The 22,439-nt window shown below is 42.7% G+C and overlaps 1 protein-coding gene across 1 annotated transcript; it reads left to right on the top strand.

Annotated features, from left to right (window-relative positions):
- LOC117458571 (5-hydroxytryptamine receptor 3A-like) lies at positions 1-15,500 on the top strand. Its single transcript, XM_034099147.1, has 10 exons — positions 1-49; positions 10,097-10,152; positions 10,261-10,305; positions 10,425-10,534; positions 13,111-13,280; positions 13,442-13,602; positions 13,951-14,161; positions 14,269-14,409; positions 14,560-14,642; positions 15,285-15,500. Exons 1-10 carry the CDS (start codon positions 1-3, stop codon positions 15,498-15,500), a joined length of 1,242 nt encoding a protein of 413 aa, XP_033955038.1.
- Positions 15,501-22,439: the final 6,939 nt, after the last annotated feature.

Here is a 22,439-nt window from a genome sequence, read left to right on the forward strand (position 1 = left end):
ATGAAGACTGTGATTCTTGCTCTCATGGTGTTGGTGGTGGTCAGCCAGGGTGAGTTCAGTGTTCAGGAAACCTGCAGTATATTCAATTCAAAATGCTTTGTTGACATTACATTACATTGCATTTAGCTGACGCTTTTATCCAAAGCGACGTTCGACCAAAAAGATACAAACTTGAAGAAAACAGAATCATATAAGTACATTAGGTTTCATAGAGCCAAACCATTTTAAGTGCTACTCAACTGGCTTTAGATAAGCCAGTCCTTAGTTAGCATATGAGTGCTTAGTATATAAGTGATTTTTTAAATTTGTTTATTGAAGTGAAGTCGAAAGAGATGAGTTTTCAGTCTGCGCCTGAAGATATGTAAGCTTTCTGCTGTCCTGATGTCAATGGGGAGCTCATTCCACCATTTCGCAGCCAGGGTAGCAAACCGACGTGTTTTTGCTGATGGGAACTTGGGTCCCCCTCGCTGTGAGGGTGCAGCGAGCCGTTTGGCTGGTTCAGAGCGGAGTGCTGGGGTGTACGGTGAAGTGTCAAGTAATAACGGGTAAAAAAGGGGGAACAAATAGTGTGTACAGTATGCTTTTCTCTGTGTGTTTGTGTGTGTTTGTGTCGGTCTATTTCAACAAAATTGAAATCGAAATTGAAACCAGTAATGGTTAATGTGTTTAAAACTGATTTTACAGCTAAAGGACAATTGTTTATGGCTGAGATTTTTTTTTAAAGATTTTTCACCTGCCGTCTGTCTGCAGACTTGTCAAAGCATTAATTCATGGTTTTTACTAACCGGCAGTGGCGGCTCCAGAGTATTTTTGTTGGGTAATCTATGGTAGGGCTAACCCATACAGTGGTGGGGCTCAAATCAGTATTTGTAATGTAATTACATACACGCTATATCGCCACCCTTGACAGTGAAACGCCAAGCGTGAGGCTTTAATTCGCTTTTATTAGTCTCCTTGTATCAGCTAAATTACATCGAGAGCAACAGGTGTGAGTTAAACAATACAATAGCCTATTCTGCTAATTCCACGTTGTTACAACATGCTACGCAGCGGCAGAAACAAGAAAAGTTGGCATATAGAATTGACACGGAGAGAGAGAGTGAGGGAGAGAGACAGAGAGAGAGACAGAGAGAGAGACAAAGAGAGAGAGACACAGACACAGGTAAACAGAGAGAGACAGACACAGCACACAACAGGTGGCCTGTGTCTCTATTGTCATACAAAACACTTTTTCAAATGACTATTACAAAATATATTCAAAACTCACTATTCACTCTTCAGGTGGGTCGTGTGACTCTGGCACCTGTTCGACTTGTATCTCAATGGGAGGGCGTTTAAGAACAAATCTATCCATCCGAAATATACAATTAATCCTTGAAATTCTGCTGTCTGTCTGCAATTTACTCTGCACGAGTTTGGGGACTTTTCACTGTGAACGTGACGTATCGACGTATCAGTAATGCACGACGCAGCAGATCCAACGTTTCGTTGCTCTGATTGGCTGTAGGTCTATTCAAATTGCATTCGGAGGCATTTTGATCTGACCGCGGCCGCGCTGATATTATAACGCCAGAGAATTTTCACACCTTTAGTGTATAAAACTCCCCCACTACTTAGACTATTCCTTACACCCCTCTAGCATAAGCCCGAGTGGTCTCAACCATATTGCGTCAGAAACGTGCACTTGTTGTTACATGCACTTGTTGTTACAGCAGGATCAGTTTGTGTGTTATGGACACGATTTTCGCAATCCGTGTTCTCAACATGCTTACTTTCATGGTCGGGCTAAGGTAGGGCTAAGCCATTTCTTGGTATGGCTGTAGCCTACCCCAGCCATACCCTGGCGCCGCCACTGCTAACCGGTATCAGTATGTTGTTACTTCGGCATCATTTTGAAACGTGTATTACAATTAAATCACGGTGAAATATGTTCATTTTACTTTAGTTGGTATCTACCATAGTATTTGCATGGAAATAAGCACCGCAACCTCTCCAGCACATCCTGTTTGAATGACAGGAGTAAACACAGCTGACAGCCGCGGTGAAACTCAAGCGATTAGAGCGATGCAAATATTATCTAGCTTATCTCCATGTAAATACTATGATAGATACCAACTACAACAAAATGAACATATTTTACCGTGATTTAAAGGTGGGGTAGGTAAGTTTGAGAAACCGGCTCGAGATACACTTTTTGTTATATTCCATGGAATGCTCTTAACATCCCGATAGCAATGAATATCTTAAGTGCTTTGACAACAAATCCATAAAAAATGTCACCTGTGGAAGCCGTGGCGCTGTAAAAAGCACGACCAATCATCTGAGCCGGCCCGGTTAAAGTAACTGGATGGCCTACCTGCCTGTCAGCCTTCCATCTGTGCACAAATTGATCTCGTGCCCTCATTGGTCATGTGCACTTTCGTGTGTGTTGGAGGAGGGGCTCTGTGAGGAAGCGGCAGATTTTTTCCGGCTGTGTATTTTCAAATTCTAGCGACTCGAGCTGGTTTCTCCAAAATTACCTACCCCACCTTTAATTGTAATACTCGTTTCAAAATGATGCCGAAGTAACATACTGATACCGGCCATAGGCGGCGCCAGGGGGGCGCTAGGGGGTGCTGCAGCTCCCACTAAGATAGCCATAGCACACCCTAAGCACCCCCAAGAAATTATGTATCTTTTGAATTTATGTGAATAATTTGAAAAACGATTGATTCGAAAATAATATGCTGCAGTACATACCTCTGGGTCTCTGTGTTTCATTCAAGCTCTGCTCTGTGTGGCACGAGCCATTTCGTGTGCGTGCGCGAGCGAGCGATAGAGAGAGAGAGTGCGCACCGGTACTGGAGATCGTTGTGGTTAGCATCTGGTGCTAGCTAGCTAGGCTAACGGATATAAGGAGCTTTTTCAACAACAAGGTGGAGGGAGAACTTTCTCCTGTCAGACTGAAGCCTCATCCCAATACCCCTCCTCGACTCCTCCTTTCCCTCACTCGCTTCCCTTCCTTGCGTCTTAGGTCCGCCTCCATAAGATGCGAGCGAGAGACACGAGGAGGTGAAGCGAGGACAGAGGAGTCCTCAGGTATTAATTGGGATGTCCTCGTTCACTCAAACGTCACTTTTAAACTACGTCTGTTAATGAAGACATGCGCACAGCTGTATCCCCTCTCATCGGACTTAACTGAATAACCTTTAGAACCGGCCCATTTGTTGTTAAATATTTATTTAAATGAATGAATCTTTCTCTTGTTAGTCAAGGTATTCAATGTATGATGGTTGGTCCTGCTTTTGTGTTCCGTTTTTGTGTAAAATGTAGCCTACATTTAAATACAAATATAATGATAGTAATGTGAAAGCCTTCTAGAAATGAATTGCACATAATAATTCCCACGGAGCTGTGAGCACTTATACATTTATGTGACGCTTTTCCACTCATCTTCCAGTTCTCCGTTTTCCTCTGTTGAAATCGACCAGCTGTGAAGGTGGAGGCGGGACTTTTATACGAGAGTAGTGAAAGTACTTCCACGTAGTCTGCTCGCGTGTATTCTCCCTTTCGTCTCCTCCCGCACCCCTCCTCGACTCCTCCGTGGGCATTTCAGCTATTGGGACGTCCTTCAAAATGGCGTGTCTTGATCGATTTCCGGGTCAAGTCCCGGAGGAGGGGAAGAGAGGAGTCGAGGAGGGGTATTGGGATGAGGCTTGAGAGTCTCAGATAACCATGGACGCGGGAAGGGGGGGTGCTGAGGGGGCTGCAGCACCTCCATCTGTTGGCGGAGAGTTGTAACTGCAGAGCAGCGGGAGCGGTACTCCAGTCGCTTTACCGCACCGCTATGACGAAAAGAGAGCTGAGTCAGAAGGCAAAGCTCTCTGTCTACTGGGCCATTTTGGTTCCTACCCTCACCTATGGTCATGAAGGATGGGTCATGACCGAAAGAACGAGATTGCGGATACAAGCGGCCGAGATGGGTTTTCTCCGCAGGGTGGCTGGCGTCTCCCTTAGGGATAAGGTGAAAAGTTCAGTCATCCGGGAGGGACTCGGAGTTGAAACGCTCCTCCTTCGCATCGAAAGGAGTCAGTTGAGGTGGTTCGGGGCACCTAGTAAGGATGCCACCTGGCGCCTCCCTAGGGAGGTGTTCCAGGCACGTCCAGCTGGGAAGAGACCGAGGGGTAGACCTAGGACCAGGTGGAGGGATTATATCTCTTCGCTGGCCGGGGAGCGCCTTGGGACCCCCCAGTCAGAGCTGGTTGATGTGGCCAGGGAAAGGAAAGTTTGGAGCTCTCTGCTGGAACTGCTACCTCCACGACCCGACCACGGATAAGCGGGAGAAGATGGATGGATGGATTAATTCAACTTTAACTGATTGACAAGGCAAAACACTGCACAGCGGCAGCATTAAAGGAAAACATCATCTTACCTTGTGTTGGGGCTTCACAAAACTCCAAATGTAGCCTTCCTCTCTGGGGTGGCACTAATGAAGACCCGTGTCATATTACTCCGTAACCATGTTTCCAGATGGCGTAGGGTGGAGAAAGACTGTTCTGATGAAGCAACCGAGATTGGCAGACAAAGGCAAAGTTGTATCAGTTTTTCAACGTCTTGGAAAATCCCTCTTGCTTGTGGATGGAGTGTAGCCACATTTGTGGCTATGTCATGTGACAGGGAGAATCACCAATGGCATCTCCAAGCATCTTAAGCTGGAGGTCCAGTCGGTAATGGTCAACATCAGAGTTTAGCTGTGGAAGATGAAGAGACTCTAGATCCAGGGTTTGTTGTTGGCCCCTACTGTTAGCTTCCTCAATGAGCACGTTCTCTCTGGGAGCTGCTAGCTTCATGCCATCATGATCAAATCTTCTGTTCAGCTCAGCAGAGATCAAATCCACATCCTCGAAAAACTCTTGTCGACATGTACTCATTGTATGCGTAAGTAAAATCATATCTATTTTATGTAGTGGTGGTCTAAATCGATAGTGAGGTGGGCTGAAGATCGGAAGGTTGTGAGTTCAAATCTTGCCTGCAACACCACCACTAGTGTGCCCTTGAGTAAGGCACTCAGCCCTTAGTTACTCCAGGGAGAATGTCCCTGTAATTGGTCATTGTAAGTCGCTTTGGATAAAAGCGTCAGCTAAATGAAATGTAATGTAATGTAGTTTAATCATTTTCATTTTTAGAGCTTCAGGATGATCTTAAATCAAATAAAAGCTTTGAAGCAAATATGTACACATTCACCATTTGTCAAGTAATTAAATGTATAGAGGATTTATCTTATTTATAGATTTTATATATCCGTGAGAAAATGTGTGAGTGAATTTCGATTTATTTATATGTTTGAAATCTCACATTTTAGGTTGTTAAACGACGAGAATGAAAATATTTTAAAATTGTGTTCTTAGCTTTTGCTAACAGATGCACACCACTTTAACCTGCTTCAGTTGAATCACTTCAAGAGCTGTATACTTTTTTCTTTCATGTGGAAAAACCATCAATAACTTGGAACAACAAGGGCCATGTGATCATGACAGAGAGAGTAAGTACACAGTAATTATGTGTTATTCTATTTCTACTTTATTAATATGACTCTTTAAAAATGAATTCACTTGTCTGTTGTCAGCACTGGATAAGTTTAACACAGTTTTTGGTAATAAAACTGATAGATATGTCACTGGTGTGAACAGCAAACAGAACAATTATATAAAGAAACTAAATTTGGTTTGTTGAACGCATGAGATCTGACGTTGGAGAATTTTGAAAATGTGGGGCAGATGGACCTCAAATGGAGAGCCCGATTTAAATGTAAAAAAATAATTGGGAAAATGCTCACATTTAAACGTTATCAGAGGACTGATGACACAAATCCCTGCTGTCCTGCCGACACCCATCTAATGATGACCTTTCAGTGACCACAACCACTGGATATTAAAACAGATAAGACAAGACTTGTTTTTAAGTGGCACATGTAAGTAGAGTACGGACCCAGCTGTGGAGTCTAAACCCTGGTGATGATGAGATGAGGAAGAGACTAAAGCTCTGTGTGTGATGAGGAGTAGTCTTCTGATGAGCTCAATGTGGGCATTGGGTATGTTGACTAAACATAAGTACGGTGTGGTAAATGACCACAGCACCGACAGCAACTACTGACTGGCTGATGGTGATCATGGCAACATCTTGTTGGTTTAACTGAATGAGTGAATGCCCATAATCAGTTGGTTAAGGACATGGGAGGAGAGAGAGAGAGAGAGAGAGAGAGGTAAAACTGAGATCTTCTTTTCCTTGTAGTTTTTCCTATAAAGTAACTCTCTGATAGAGCTATTGTTTTGATGTCCTCCCAATAGAAAGTGGGTTCCCCTATGAAGATGTTTTAAAACTGCCTGAACCTGACCAAAAACAAGAAACAGTTGGTCCGGCCTGCCAGAAACTACAAGGAACCAACATGGGTCCATGTCCAAATGTCAATTCTGGCAATTCTAGGTGTGGTAAGTGCAACTTTTAATCATTATTTGTTGCTGTGGAAAGCATCCAAAAACAACAAAAACAAAGATAAAACAATTGAACCTTACAAACACATGGTAATACACATGACAGCCAAAAAAGCAATAGGTATCAGTAAAGTCAAATCAGAATATAGGATAAGTTAGTTTAATAACAACAAAAGCCTCAACAAACAGCTCCGCATACATTTCAATATAGCATGCAATTCTTCCTGAATGATAATAATAATAATAATAATAATAATAATAATAATAACTAGAGAATACAATTCCTGAAGAAATTGCTAGTGGGAATGCTTTATGCTGAAAAGCTGACGCTAAATTGCTATGCTGAAATGTAATGTGTAAGAAGAATTTAGATTGAAATGATACATGAACACTGGGGGCTTGAATGTGTGATGAGAGAAGAAAATAAAGTAAAAAGGCTTGGAAAAGCAGCAGAATATTTTAACTGCAAACTTTTGAACAAACTTGATGGCGAATGATCTGTCGCCACGCCAATGGCATTTGATGACATCCCATAATACGCTTAGATGCGTTGATGGCTGCATCGTTACCAAACCTGTGAAGTTTTGGGCCGTTTGGAGCATTTTCACTGAAGTTATGAGAAAACTGTTTCATGGTGAGCATTGTGTTGCCATGGCAACGGCGTTTGAAGAAATCTCAAAACTGACCCGTAGATGTCTTCACGGCTGGACTGTTAAGCACACATGTGAAGTGTGAGCACTTTTTGAACATTTTCATAGGAGTTATAGCGACATCGTCTTTTATGACGAGGGATGCGTTTCGGCATATGATGACGTAGAGCTGTTGAGGGCTGGACCGTTAACCATTATCTGAAGTCTGGTTCTGTTTTTACCCTTTTCATAGGCGTTACGACAACATCGTGTTTTATGGCGAGGGATGTGTTTCCATGGAAACGGCATATGGTGAGATGTCAGATTTGACGTAGAGCTGTTGAGGCATGGAGAGGTGATATACAGGTGAATATTGTGGGATGACCGGACCTTGTCCATTGGAGCTACAGCGACATCGTGTTTTATGGCGAGGGATGCGTTTCCATGGCAACAACCTATGGTTAGATCTCAGATTTGGCGCAAAGCTGTTGAGGCATGGACTGGTGATATACAAGCGAAGTTGGGGGACGATCGGACTGTGTCCATTGGAGTTACAGCGACATCGTGTTTTATGGCGAGGGATGCGTTTCCATGGAAACAGCATATGATGACACCCCATAATTGACGTAGAGCTGTTGAGGGCAGGACCATTTACCATTATCTGAAGTCTGCTGCAGTTGGAGTTATGACATCATCGTGTTACATGACACAGGTGTTTATATTTGAGCTATCGACGTGTCCAGAGATCAAAGGTTTCCATGGTGATGTGCAGTAATCAGTGAGAGGAGAGCATTTTCATTGTTCTGAATGAGAGATAAACCTCTTACATGTGAACGTGTTATTGAAGAACCGTAACAGATATCAGTGAAATTTCAAAGCGTGAAGCATGTCAAGGAACTTGAGCATCTGAAGTGTGCTTTTTGTGTACTTTCGGGTTAATAATGGGGCCGTTTTGGCAGTTTAACTAAAGGTGTGCGGCTGCTAGGGGTTTCACCAACTAATCGACTAGTCGACTACCTCTACCACTAGTTAGCGCTGTAGGCCCTAGTCAACTAGTCATGAACAAAATGGCGGAAAAAAAACAGACATTGGCGCTGAGGTGCTGCAAAATGCTCCAGCAAAACACGTCTGACATTAAGGGGTCCTCATCTTATGTGCAAATACGCCGCAATTATGCGCTCTACAGTTTCAGTTTTAGCTCCGGCACTAAAAGTTCACGAGCGTGCTCCACACAACTTCAAAGAGACTGCCTTAATCAACACATAGATTAACATCAAAGGCTTATAACATGCCGGTGCAATATCACACCGGCATGTTATAACACCTCAACCCTCACATCAATGACAGACATCAAAGGCTAATTAATTAGACAACAAAGGCGCTACTACAGAGGGGCATTTCACACCTACGTGTGATTACACATCACCCCTCACATCAAATGATATCACACCTACGTGTGATATCACACCGACATGTGATAACACCTCGAACAAAGGGAGGCGGGACTTAGCTCATTAGCATAATTGGGGGCGGGACCACCTTTCACTTTGTATGCATACTAATGTAATTGAAACAGCATCATTATTACTCCTCTCCTTCCCTCACATGTTGATGCTTTTGTCTTCCTTAACGCAAAACAAAAAACCTGGAAGGGTGGACATCGTTATCGAGGAGGACAGTAATATCGAGTAAAGTGTTGCGCAATGCGCAGTGGATTTACGTTGCATTTATGTTCTTAACAGAGTTTTTTGCAGTAGATTTGGTGAGTCCAGTTACTGTTTTTAATTTAATCAGCCATGTAACAGCATTTAACACAAATGAAAATGCTGCTTTGTTACAGCGTGTAACGTAACTGTATGAATTGCAATACAAAATACAGTTGTACACCTCTCTTTGTGTGTCTTTATTATGAAGTAACAACTAGTCGACTAGTCGACTACTATTTTGAAAAACTTGTCGACTAGTAAATATAGGTAGTTGTGAAACCCCTAGTGGCTGCTGTGGTGGGGAAAGATGACGCTGAACTTACAATGGGCTTTAATGGAGACATGTTGAAAGTTTTTGTCACTTCGTGCCCTCAAGAGGCATTTTGTTTAATTATTTTGCTTAATCTTTTTTTTTTTTCAAGCTATGAGATGTTTTCCTACGTTTCTCATGAAAAATTATGTCTCAGGAGTGTAGGGTTTGGGAATTATGGCAGGTTTAAAAGAAATATGAAAGCAAAATCAAATCTGTCCTCCACTCTAGCTGTGACATCACACACTCTATAACCTCTTTAACAAGGTCTGAACAATTTAATATCTCTAAAAGTATGAATCAGATTTAAAAGTTGTGTTACAGGAATAATGTCAAAAAGATGTGTAACATTCTAAAGTTGGAATGAGGTTTCTGAGTGAAAGTATGAAGGAGCAGTTAGCAGTTGAAGTTGCATGAAGATTGTTCAAGTCTGAAGAGTTTCTCCATTGACTTCCATGTTAAAAATGTGATGAATTATGGGATGTATCTCTGGAATTATGAAAGTTATGAATAAGAAAAGTAATAGCCATTGATTCCCGACCGAGCTAAACGTTTTGATGTTTGAACGGAGTTTCTGCGATGTGGAATGTGGGAGAAGAAGAGGTGCAAAATAACCCGGCGGAATAATAAAGAATTGTGTGCGTCGAAGAACGGATAGTTGGAATGCTGTATCAGGGGCCGAAGGCCTTGGCAAACAGGTGGGACTTGAGGGCCCTTTTAAAGGCGTCAAGAGACGGGATGTTGCGGATCACCGCAGGGTGAGTCTCATAGTACGATCTGTAACAGATCAGTACTAGTGCCTCTAGGAAACAGCGTAATACTATCACTATTGAAGGAAGCATATACAGGTCAGAATAGTGCGAAAAAGTGTCCCCAACGATTATGTCACCCCGAAAATAATACCTTTAATCAGTTTCTCCCCCAAAGCTACCTTGAAGAAACATCGTTGGGGCTTTGCTTAGTGTGATCCCGTTAATGCAGCGAAATCACAAAGTGGGTTTACAAAGGAGCTTTCACTTCTTTTCAACTTGCTGAAGGTAGTCAGCATGTTAATTTAAAAGTGCAATGTTTTATAACAGTTTCGCATATAGAAGGTCAGCTACCTTAAAGTGGTAAAAATGTTCACACTATTTCTTCGGTTACAGAAAGAGATTGACCAGACTTTCGTTTCTTTCGTTTGGATTGATATGGTGAGTTTGTTTTGAGATCCAATTTGTGATTTCCCTATACTGTAGGTTGAAATTAGTTGCTGTAGATTGCATCTTAAAGGTCTTTATTTTCTTCCCTTCTTCCTTGTTTTCCTGTGTAGAAATGGGAAGATCCGCATATTTATTGGAAACCACAACACTTTGGTGGCCTTGATAAGATGACTGTTCCTGCTGATTTGTTGTGGAAGCCAGATCTAATGATCGAAGAGATGTAAGTTGGAATTGTTGTGCATACTCACAAATCCACACACTCACAACAGTAAATGGTGATGGAGCCTGTTATTATTAAGAAGGACATGCACAATAAATCATATGGATGTAAAAAGATGAGGCAACAAGGTTTAAACATATTGTTTTTTTACAATTATATTTTTACACCAATGTATTGCGTGGAAAACAGCTGTGGTTAGAATGCAATACACACCCTAATGCGGCGGTGAAGATGGCCGCATTGTCGATTGGCTCCTCTCCAACTTTGCCCTTTTTCGTATTTTGTGCGTGTTTATTTACTGTTTGCCGTTTTACTTTTAACATGGTTCGCAACATGCAAGCCGACCGCACCAACTCTGCGATACAATATAGCACAGAGGAACTTCTTCATATCCGAAACTTCGTGGACCATAACCCACCGACAGACAATGGAGATTCGCCATGGTTACCTGTTGCTGTCCCACCTGAGAGACGCAGGAGGAAGACCAAGCGAGGGTCCCGCCCCCGCGCCGGGTTGCTGGTCAGACTGAGGAAACGAGAAAACCGACCCCCTATTCCGAGTATTCTTCTGGCTAATGTTCAATCCATTGAAAATAAACTAGATGAACTCAGAAGTTGGATTGCTTTTCAACGGGACATTAAGAACTGTAACGTGTTAATTCTCACTGAGACTTGGCTCAACCCCGCTATCCCGGATTCCGCCATTGTTCCTGACGGATTCACTATTTTTCGTCAGGACCGGACTGTTAACTTGGGGGAAAGTAAAGGTGGCGGTGTGTGTGTAATGACTAATAACAACTGGTGCACAGATATGTGAAGGTTATTTCTTCGGACTGTTCCGCTCATTTAGCGCACCTCATGATCACGTGCCGGGCTTTTCACCTACAGAGAGAATTCACATCTGTTGTGCAGCAGTGTATATTCCGCCGCTAGCCGACAACAACACGGCACTCGATCAGCTGTTTGGGATTATTGACAAGACCGAGACTTCACGGCCAGAAGCGGCGTTCATTGTGGCCGGGGATTTTAACACCGCTAACATGAGAAGAAGGTCCTGCCGAAGTACTACCAACACCTCAGCTGCCCGACGCGCGGGGGAAACATACTGGACCATGTTTATTCCCCTTTACGACATGGATATAAGGCTCTCCCTCGCCCTCCCTTCGGCAAATCAGACCACATCTCACTGCTGCTGCTGCCTGCTTACAAGCAGAAACTTAAAAGGGACAGACCAGGAACAAAGACACTCCAACGATGGAGTGAGGAGACAGATTCAGCACTGCAGGATTGCTTTGCATCTACGGATTGGAGTGTGTTTGAGGACAATAACATCAACACACACGGACACGGTCATCTGCTACATTGGGAAATGCATCGATGACGTGGTACCGAAGGTTTCTGTACGAACATTCCCAAATCAAAAGCCCTGGATAAACGGCGAGTTGCGTGGTAAACTGAAAGCGTGCACTATCGCGCACAGAGCTGGAGATTTGGAGGAGTTCAGGAACTCTAGGTAGGAACTCCGGAGAGCAATTAGCAGTGCAAAGAGACAGTACAAAGAGGAGGTGGAATACGACTTCAAAGGTTGTAACACCCGGAACATGTGGGCGGGACTAAGAACAATGACAGACTACAAAGGACGATGGGCAGGAGGCAAGGCCTCCTTATATACGGTGTGATGTGCGTGCATTCAGGTATGCCCGCCCTAGGCCGACTACGTCTATAGAAGTCTCAGTGGGGGAATGCAACGCAGGATACGGTAGTACCCATAGAGTCCAGTAGAGGGCGGAGCCTGTGAGTGATATAAATGCACAGAACATCACCAGGAAGGAGCTGCCATCCATGAGGACCTTTACTCCCAGCGGCTCAGGAAGAAAGCCCTCCGGATTATAAAAGACCCCATCACCCCAGCCACAAACTGTTCAGTCTGCTGCCGTCTGGCGGGCGTTACCGCGGCATCCGGACTAAAACCACCAGATTCAGAGACAGTTTCATCCCACAGAAAATAACACTGTTAAACACCTGAACTGTTGAAACAAGATCCATAACATTCATCTGCTACTTAGTAATTATTTATCTATTTCTCTAATATATCATTCCAATAGCTTGATATAGACTCTTATTTCACTATTTCACTTTTTGAAACTATTATTCTTTTTGTATTTACTTTTTAATATTTACTTGCACTATATTTTTCTGTTTTTCTGTATTATTGTGTTGCGCTGTTGGAGAAGCCTGTGACCTAAGATGTTCATCGCCATAACTACTCTGTAGCTATGTTCGTATGACAAATAAAGAACCTTGAACCTTGAACAATGAAGCAGATACCCCTTAACTGACTTGAGCCGGGTTAATCATATTTAAGATATAGAAATGTGTGATATTGTTATACTGTGTGGATAGTATTTCTATATGTAAAGTAATGAGGGTACATTTTAGCAAAATACAGACTTAAACAATAGTATAATAATTTAGATGAATGTTTCATTGTATTAAAGTATTACACAATGTGAAAATCAGTTTGAAGCATAAAGTGTTTGCTATAATTTGTACAAATGTATGTTTGTTGTCATACAGGATAGAGAAGGACAAGGCTGTTCCAAATCCCTTTATCACCATTCACTCGAACGGTTTCGTTCAATATGTGAGGGACCTTATGGTGGTCAGCTCGTGCAGGATGCAAGTTTACAAATTTCCTTTTGATACTCAGAGCTGCACCTTGTCCTTCAAGTCTATCATTTACCCAGGTGAGCTTTCAGAAGTGTCTAGACATGTATCTCCAATATGTATGTTTGTGGTAATTATCTCTTTAAAGGCTAATTTTCACATGAGCACACACCAGCACATGCATTTATCCTGTGTTGATCTGATAAGACATGTCAGACTTGTGTTTTCACTTTCATCTCAGAGGAGGAGTTGAAGTTTGATTTATTTGAAAACAATACACTGGTAACAGAATGGACTCACACCATGATGAGGGACGAGTCTGAGTGGCTGTTCATCAGCATGACAGTCGACGGCAAATCTGTCCCACGTTTTCATCAAAACCAAAGCGTTGTAATTTATACTGTAAGTGTGTTGTACATTTTACTTATATTTATTTCTGCAGAAATGTGCATGGAAATGTCTGCAGCTCCACCTGCTGGTTTTATTTAGCTTGCATTCTAAACAGCAGAATAAAAAAGAGCAAACCCATTGACATTGTTGTTCATTGGATACATTGTAATCGCACATTTTTGATGGTGGCCACTTAATCATCCTGAACAACTGTGACAAAATATAAAAATATATTTAAATTATATAAACTTCATCTTTCAGTGGAGCAATATCTTTCATATTTCATGCAAATAAATAACATAAACCTATAGTAAATAATGTTTTTGAACACATTCACTGTTTTTCCATCTCGGATCACAGATCACCATGAAGAGGCGGTCTCTCCTCTATATTGTCAACTTCCTGGTACCGGTCCTGCTCTTATTCGTTCTGGACTTGGCCTCCTTCATGATCTCTGACAGCGGGGGAGAGAAGCTCGGCTTCGAGGTCACTTTGCTGCTCGCTGTCACTGTGATGCAGCTTATTCTCAACGACATTCTGCCTTGCTCTTCAGACAAAATACCGCTTATAGGTAAAGCAGCTCAGCGTCATTCTTTTATTGGACTTTCATTTAATTCAAGCAGGAACAACAATGGCTTGCCTTTCGTCCACTTTAATGATGTTGCCTTTTCCCTTCAGCGGTGTACTGCATTGGGATATTTGGTTTGATGATGGTCAGCCTTCTGGAGACGATTTTGGTGATGTATCTGATTGAGAAAGACTCTGCATCTAAAGAAAGAAAGGCAGATAAAAACCGCCGCCTGAGTGAGGACTGTGGAGGTGAGACTGAACACATTCTTTAAACCTGTGGGTTTTAACTATTGTTATATTGTATTTACTCATATGTTTGGAATACACAAAGAAACATCTACAATTAATAATACATTATTTTGAACATGCTGCTGTCCTGTGTCAACCATCTCCTTTCAGATGTGAAGAAATGGACGCACTGTGCGTGTGTGTGTAATGTGTCTGATGAATCGCCATCTGAACTGCTGTCTGTGGCCAAAGAGGTGAGAATTGGGTTACTCTTAAAACAAACAGTTTGGTATAAAAATGGTTTACAGTACCAACTACTTATTCTCACCACAATTGACAACAATTGGTGTAAGGGAAACTTCTGCAGCAATGGAGAGTCAGGACTCAGAGAGACACGAGGAGAGTTGGAGCTTTGATGTCAAACACTGATGTTTATTTACAAGTATCGGCCGGAGAAATTCACATCACAAGTCACAGCAGCCACAGATTCTGACTGCACGGTGGGTTGCCGTGTCAAATCTGACGAGCCTCTCTCTCGATACACCTTTTAACTAGTTTACAGAGAGTTAATCCACATATTGGGGGATGGGGCGTAAACACTGGGAACACTGGAGATATCCCCCAACATCTGGAAATACTCAATCACTTGCCTGTAGGCTCTGTGACCGAGAGTTGACCGGTCATAAAGAGAGAATAACACCATATGACTGCATTAGCACATTCCTTACGGGAGATACCAGACTCAGGGTTGGTCGTAAATGTCAACAGGCAGAAAGGTTAAATATCTAGAAGTAAAGACAGAAATATTCTTTGACAATTGGTATATCAAATTGAACAGCTGGTAATTTGTTATGGTTGTTATGGTCCATGATCACTCCACTGAAAAACCTCTGCAGGACAAAAGAAGACAACCGATGGAGGAGTCCAATTCCTTGGTGAAGCAGCCAGACGAGATGAGTGACGCGGTGAAGGAAGGAAGGAAGCCCGACTACTGGACCAGAGTGGCTAAAAAATTGGACATCATTTTCTTTTACGTCTATGTCACAGTGTCCGCTCTGTTTTTGGTTGTCCTCTTCTCAGTATGGACCAATGCAGAAGATGAGAAGTGGTAAACATTTGGGGTCTATTCAAAAACATGTTTTTTTGTATCCCCCTAAAATGTCTGACATTTTAACCGACTTGTATCTTTGAAAGTTTGTCACCAGAGACAATTTATTATATATTCTTTTACTAAAGGCGGCAAATGTCTATGGAATAGACTTGCAACACTAAGAATAAATGTATTTTCGGGCAAGCTATATTAAATGTGTCACAAATTCAAAAGCCAAACATATCCACAAGAAAACATTCTACTATATTAACTATTGCTTCAAACTGCGAGTCCACCTCGTGCAAGCAGTGATGGACAGGTCAGGGCCAAATCCAGAATTTCTCAATCGCTAACCCTAGGCAAGGCAAGTTTATCTATACAGCACATTTCAACACAATGCAATTGAAAGTGCTTTACAAAAATGAAAGACATTAATAGCATTAAGAAACATATTATGAAATGACATTTAAAAACAGTCATTTAAAAGCAAAGGTAGATGAATTAAAGTTGCAGTGCAGTGTGAGATACACACATCTGAAATGTTTAGGTCTGACTCTCAATCATTGATAACTTTTTAGCAGAAATAGTTTTCTATCACCTCCCTTTCTTTCTACTTTCTTGTTTAACTTGTCCTTTAGTTATTTCAAGTGTTAGGGTTAGGGTTAGGGTTAAGGGTACCTTTTTAGTTTTTGCCAAAATTATTCCTTTTTTCTTTAAATGCACATTAGTTAAGATTAAGTTGTCTTTTCTAGGACTTTGTTGGTGTCCTCCGAACTAGGGTTTTGAAACCAAAACGGCACACGTAGGGGACTTTAACCCCCTACGAGGGGACTTTAACCCCAATAATGACTTTAACTACCTACGGGGGGACAAGGCATTCAAATCGATCACTGTATCGATCACTTGAACAGCCATAGTGTAACCGTACAAAGAAGTGTTGTAAATGAAATGCAGTGTTTCCCCTAGGATGGAGTCATAGCAGCGGTGCTAAGGCACGTGGGCCCAGCATAATGTGAGCGTGGAGCGCGTGACATTTTTTAGTGTGTGCGAAGTGCGCCCCGTCAATTTGTTTCTATGTGTCAGCACAAGAAAGGCTCTTGAGGCCTAGTACCAGGGCCGGTTCTAGACAATTTGCTGCCCTAGGCGAGATTTTATATGTAAAGAAGAAATGAAAAATCTCTTCAAAAGGCAAATACACTACAAAAACAGAAACTTATTGACATAGGTAATATACGTCAAAATGGCTTCAAATGTATTCAGTATTGTATGAACATGTTTTAATTGGGGGGTGGAAGTCACATCCTCTAGGAGGGTCCGGGGTATGCCCCCCCCCCCGGGAAGATTTTTTTTGAACATTTTAAAGTAAAATGCTTCGATCTGGTGCACTTTGAGCACACAATTACTAGAGACCTGATCAAGGGGGTACAACTCTAAAACCGCCATATGAAAAAGATCGGTTTACATTTTAATAATCAAATAATATGTGAACATAACCAATAACCTACCATAGCCAATAACAAATACATGTAGCTTATTTTATTTTTGTTGTTCATTCATATCTTATTTGACCTAGTTAACATTGATTTATTTATGCATATTTTTGTATCTCCCCTATTTTAAACAATATTTTTGGATTACTGTCCTATAGTATACATTGGAATGATTTCAAACCTGTTTTTAGTTATCCTAATAATTATAAAGGAGTGCCTTGGAAATATGTGTTTACATAATTTGTGATCAAAACGTTTCAGACCCACTGAGATAACTTAGACTAAAATGAACTATCTAAACACTCAGAGTCCTTTACCTCACGGAGCCTCTCAGTCTGACAGGAGAGCTCTCCTCCTGGTTGTAGAAACATCTACTTCTTATATCCGTTAGCGCAGCTAGCACCAGATTCTAATAACAACAGCGCCGGTACCGGTGCGCCCTCTCTCTCTCTCCCTTGCTCGCTCTCTCGCTCCCACGCTCGCACTTTGGCTGTCAGCTGCGGGCGCCTGATAAGCCAACATCCCCCACTTTCATCACTCACAGCGCCCAACCTACAGGGCAAATGAAAAGTGTAACCGGGGTGAAAAAGGGTATTACATTTACTTAATTATGAATGTTGTTACATCAAGGCCGAACATTTGGTCAAAAATGTTTTTTCCTCCCAGAGCTACCAGCGCAGCGCCCCCCAGATCTGGCGCCCTATGCCAAAAATCTGCCCTGCCTAGTACATAGAGTAGCAATGTCTCAACATTGTGCAAAATACACCTTTATTGAACATACAGTAACACAAATACAACAAATCCACATAACAAACAATCAAAACTCTTAATTGTTGAACATTAAGAGATTTTCCAATTCTGCAAGTGAGTGTTTCTTGTCTGTAGACCTTGTGAGAACTGTGTACGCGCCCTATATCTGTGCTGTCCCTTTCCTGTCAACTATGCACCCTTATATACAACCTTCTGCATCCAATCACTACCCTAAGTGTCTAGAATAATACTGCATGATATATCTATCATAAAAATATGACATTCCAACAATTAACATAAATATCTCCTACAGTAAAGTTCTAGTAATATATTACTGATATGCAATATGCAATATTGTAGTGTCCAATAAGTTCATAAAATGCATCATGAAATATATTAAACTGTGAGTGTAGCTTCTTTGTGGAAATGCTATGGAAACATTACTATTTTTCCATCATACTAATCACGTATACTTTTATAAAGGCTTTAAATTTGTATTTTCTTCTATAGTTCAAGTAATTTTAGCTTCTTGTGGTTTAAAAAAAATAATAATAATATCTGCATGTGCATTTCAGTACATAATGTATTTACGAATTATGAAATATAAATCCTGCCAATCTTGTTCAGGGCTTCATACTATCAAATAAACAATACATACAAAACGTTTTTATCTCTTGGTGTATGTGATTATTCTTTGTTTGTTAGTGTGTTTGGTTGTGTGTGTCCTGCAGTGAGTATCAAAGTCAAAGTCAACTTTATTGTCAATCTTCCAGTTTGTGTGTACAGACAGATCGAAATAGTGTTTCTCACAATCCCGAATATAACAACAAATGTATATAAAAATACGTGTGCCAATATGTATATATTGTTGAGATCTCCATATTAGGTTGAATACTTAAAACCAAAGTTAATTATAATCAATTATAAACGTGACTTCATTATTATTTAACAACTCTTTTTATTGGGTTCTTTTATTTGGGGTTAAGTACATTGTCAGAATAAGTGAGAAATGAACTTCTGTTAGACAGCTATCATACTGAATACATATTTACTGTGAATAAAAAGAGTTGTTAAATAATAGTGAAGTCACATTGCAATAACAATAACTCATCTCTCTCGGTTTTTTGAGTTTTCTGTGTGATTTGCAAAACGCCACTGTGTCAAGTGTCCTAGTTGGGTTGCCGTACGGAGTTGTCCAATATGGCGGACCATCTCGCACATGCGCAATACAGATCGGGCAGGGGGGCAGATCGGGTAGTGACAGTCACTACCCGATCCGGCATTGTGGGGGTCTCGGGCCGACGGCCCGGGGGCAAGGCAGAGTTCATAAAGGGGCGAAGGCCACAGCGGGCGAACTCAGGGGGCCGAGCATGAGGGTGAAGGCAGCGGCTGGAAGAGTCAGGGGGCCGGGCCCGAGGGCGAGGGCCGCGAAAGTCAGGGGGCCGGGCTCGAGGGCGAAGACCGCGGCTCTCAGGGGCCCGGGCTCGAGGACGAAGGCCGCGGTTGGGGAACTCAGGGGGCCGGGCACAAGGACAAAGGCCGCGGCTGGGGAACTCAGGGGGCCGGGCACAAGGACGGGCAAGAAGGCAGCGACGGGACAACTCCGGAGGACTGGCAGGACCCGGTGTCGGCCGGACAGGAACCGGAGCCGATGGGACAGGCGTAGACGGGATCCTGGACATGACATGGGCTGGTGTCAATGGGACCCCGGATGGAGCCAGGGCTGGTGTCGATTGGACCACCAACGCAACAGGGCAAGGAGTAGGCAGGACCCCCGGCGGGACAGGTGTCGGCAGGATCCCCCACGGAAGAGGACAAGGAGTTGGCAGGACCCCAGGCAAGACAGGTGACTGTGGGACCTCCAACGGAACAGGACATGGGGTTGGCAGGACTCTCAGTGGAACCCCCAACAACACAGGACATGGAGTTGGCAGGACCCTCGACGAAACAGATGTCGGCTGGACCGCCAACGGCACAGGACATAGGGTTGGCAGGACCCCCGGCAGAACAGTAGTCGGCTGGGACCCCCAGCGGAACCTCCAACGGCGCAGGACCCCCGGCAGAAGAGTAGTCGGCGGGACCTCCAATTGTAAAGGACATAGGGCTGGCAGAACCCCGGCAGAAGAGTAGTCGGCGGGACCCCCAACGGGACAGAACATGGAGTTGGCAGGACCCCCAGCGGAACCTCCAACGGCACTTGAGTGGGGACTCGAGTGGGGACAAGAGAAGGGACTCGAGTAGGGACTGGAGAGGGGACTTGAGAGGAGACTCGAGAGAGAGAGAGGGCTAGAGAGGGGACTCGAGAGGGAACTCGAGAGGGAACTCGAGAGGTGACTTGAGAGGGAACTCGAGAATAGACTCGAGAGGTGACTTGAGAGGTGACTTGAGAGGTGACTTGAGAGGGATCTCGAGAGGGAACTTGAGCGGAGACTCGAGAGGTGACTGGAGAAGGAACTTGAGAGGGGGCTTGAGAGGAGACTTGAGAGGGAACTCGAGAGGAGACTCGAGAGGGAACTCGAGAGGTGACTCGAGAGGAGACTCGAGAGGGAACTCGAGAATAGACTCGAGAGGTGACTTGAGAGGTGACTTGAGAGGGATCTCGAGAGGGAACTTGAGCGGAGACTCGAGAGGGAACTTGAGCGGAGACTCGAGAGGAGACTCGAGAGTGGACTTGGGTTTCTCCCATGTTCCCTTTAAACTGTGGGTTTTCTCCGGAAGTTTTTCCTTGTACGATGTGAGGGTCCCTAAGGACAGAGGGTCTAAGGACAGAGGGTCTAAGGACAGAGGGTGTCATACTGATATTCTGTACAAACTGTGCAGTCCACTGAGACAAAGGTTTGTGATATTGGGCTATGTAAACAAACATTGACTGATTCTCAAGTAACACTGAGTCAGGGTCAACGGTCATTTGGTCTTTTAAGCTCAACTCTCCTATACATTTTTATAAATCCTTATTTGTGGGATCTGTTGAGGTTTTTAAAATGAGATGATGTTTATGTTTTAACTTCGCACACTGCCCTATGAAGGACAGTGTGCCAAATCCATTGGGAAACTGTTTCGTTTTTAGTACAACTTGTGCGTCACGTGTTTACAGCGTTTAAAAGTGAATGATAACCCTCTGCTAAGCTATTTACCAGGCGTGATATCTTTACGTTTTTCTGATATGTGGTTTATGAAACGGAATACAACAATACGTTTTCTGATCTCAAACTTCCACCCTTTTTCTCTTGCAGAGACGTGTTGTACGATGTCAGGAGGGAGTTAGTCCTAAGGCAACACACAGTTTTAATCTGAGGGACTGCCTGCATGTTAAACTGTAGCTTGTGCTTATAACACCCCTTTGTTTTCTATCGTTTTGCTTTATCGAATGTCCCAATGTAACGTTGCCTTGTTTGTCTGAGCCTTTCCCTTCACGTGTGTTGCTGTTGCAAAACAGTGTTCAGGCCTCTTGGGAATAATCCAGTAATTACACTTTGCACTGGAAATCTGTAGACAATCAAAACGTTCAGAAATTATTCATGAACTTTCAAACTGTCTTTATCGTTTTTGCTGCGATCTGTTGATGTTTTTAAAATAAAATGATGGTGCTATATCAACATACTGTCCTACAAAATATAGGGTGCCAAATTTGACTTGTTTGGCAAGATCTTCTAGATGTGCTTCACAGGTGTCTTCATCCAGTTAAACTACGTGCATCTGAATAACTCAGACTACGTAAGGCTTACATTACACGATCCGCGAGCCCTGGATCTTGAGTCGTGGCTGTGGTCCTGGATCATCGGTCCTGGATGGATATCCTTGTGGATTCATCTTCCTATTATACACACATGCATTTCCAAACATCTGGACTACCTATGTTGTAAATGTATTATCTCTTCAATTTACACACGGCATCTATTGCAGTCTGTCCGTCCTGGAGAGGGATCCCTCCTCTGCTGCTCTCCCTGAGGTTTCTCCCATGTTCCCTTTAAACTGTGGGTTTTCTCCAGAAGTGTTTCCTTGTACGATGTGAGGGTCTAAGGACAGAGGGTCTAAGGACAGAGGGTCTAAGGACAGAGGGTGTCGTATTGTCATACTGATATTCTGTACAAACTGTGAAGTCCACTGAGACAAATGTAACATGTGTGATATTGGGCTGTATAAATAAACATTGATTGATTGATTGATTGATTGATTGATTGATTGATTGATTGATTGATTGATTGATTGATTGATTGATGATTGATTGATTGATTGATTGGCAATATTAAAATATGAGAATTGTAATATCTAGATATTTTCCAGGTTGATTAGCGGGTTCATGGGATTGCAGCATCCACATCTGGCCTTGATAAGTTGCTTTGTTTGCAAATAAGAACACATTTTAGAGTTAATGATACACTGGATTTGAATCAATTGCTCTACAAGTCCAGATAAAAAGGAGTCTGACACTCTGGCAGCACACATCTGAAGAATCAACACCGCGGCGGGACAATATAAGGTGGGATGTCTTTTTCAAATATTGCAATATCCAGCTGCTTTTTCTAAACAGACGCTGGTCTGCAGACACGTGAACACATGAAGACTGTGAGTCTCGCTCTCGTGGTGGTCAGCCAGGGTGAGCTCAGTGTTCAGGAAACACTTAAAACGGCATCTACCTATTCTTAAATACGCTCTTTAAACCGCTTAATGTTAATTTCTTGTAATTGTAAAAAGTAATTTCTTTCTGATTGTTTTGTAAA

The sequence above is a fragment of the Pseudochaenichthys georgianus genome, chromosome 14, assembly GCF_902827115.2.
Source record: "Pseudochaenichthys georgianus chromosome 14, fPseGeo1.2, whole genome shotgun sequence".
NCBI lineage: Eukaryota > Metazoa > Chordata > Actinopteri > Perciformes > Channichthyidae > Pseudochaenichthys > Pseudochaenichthys georgianus.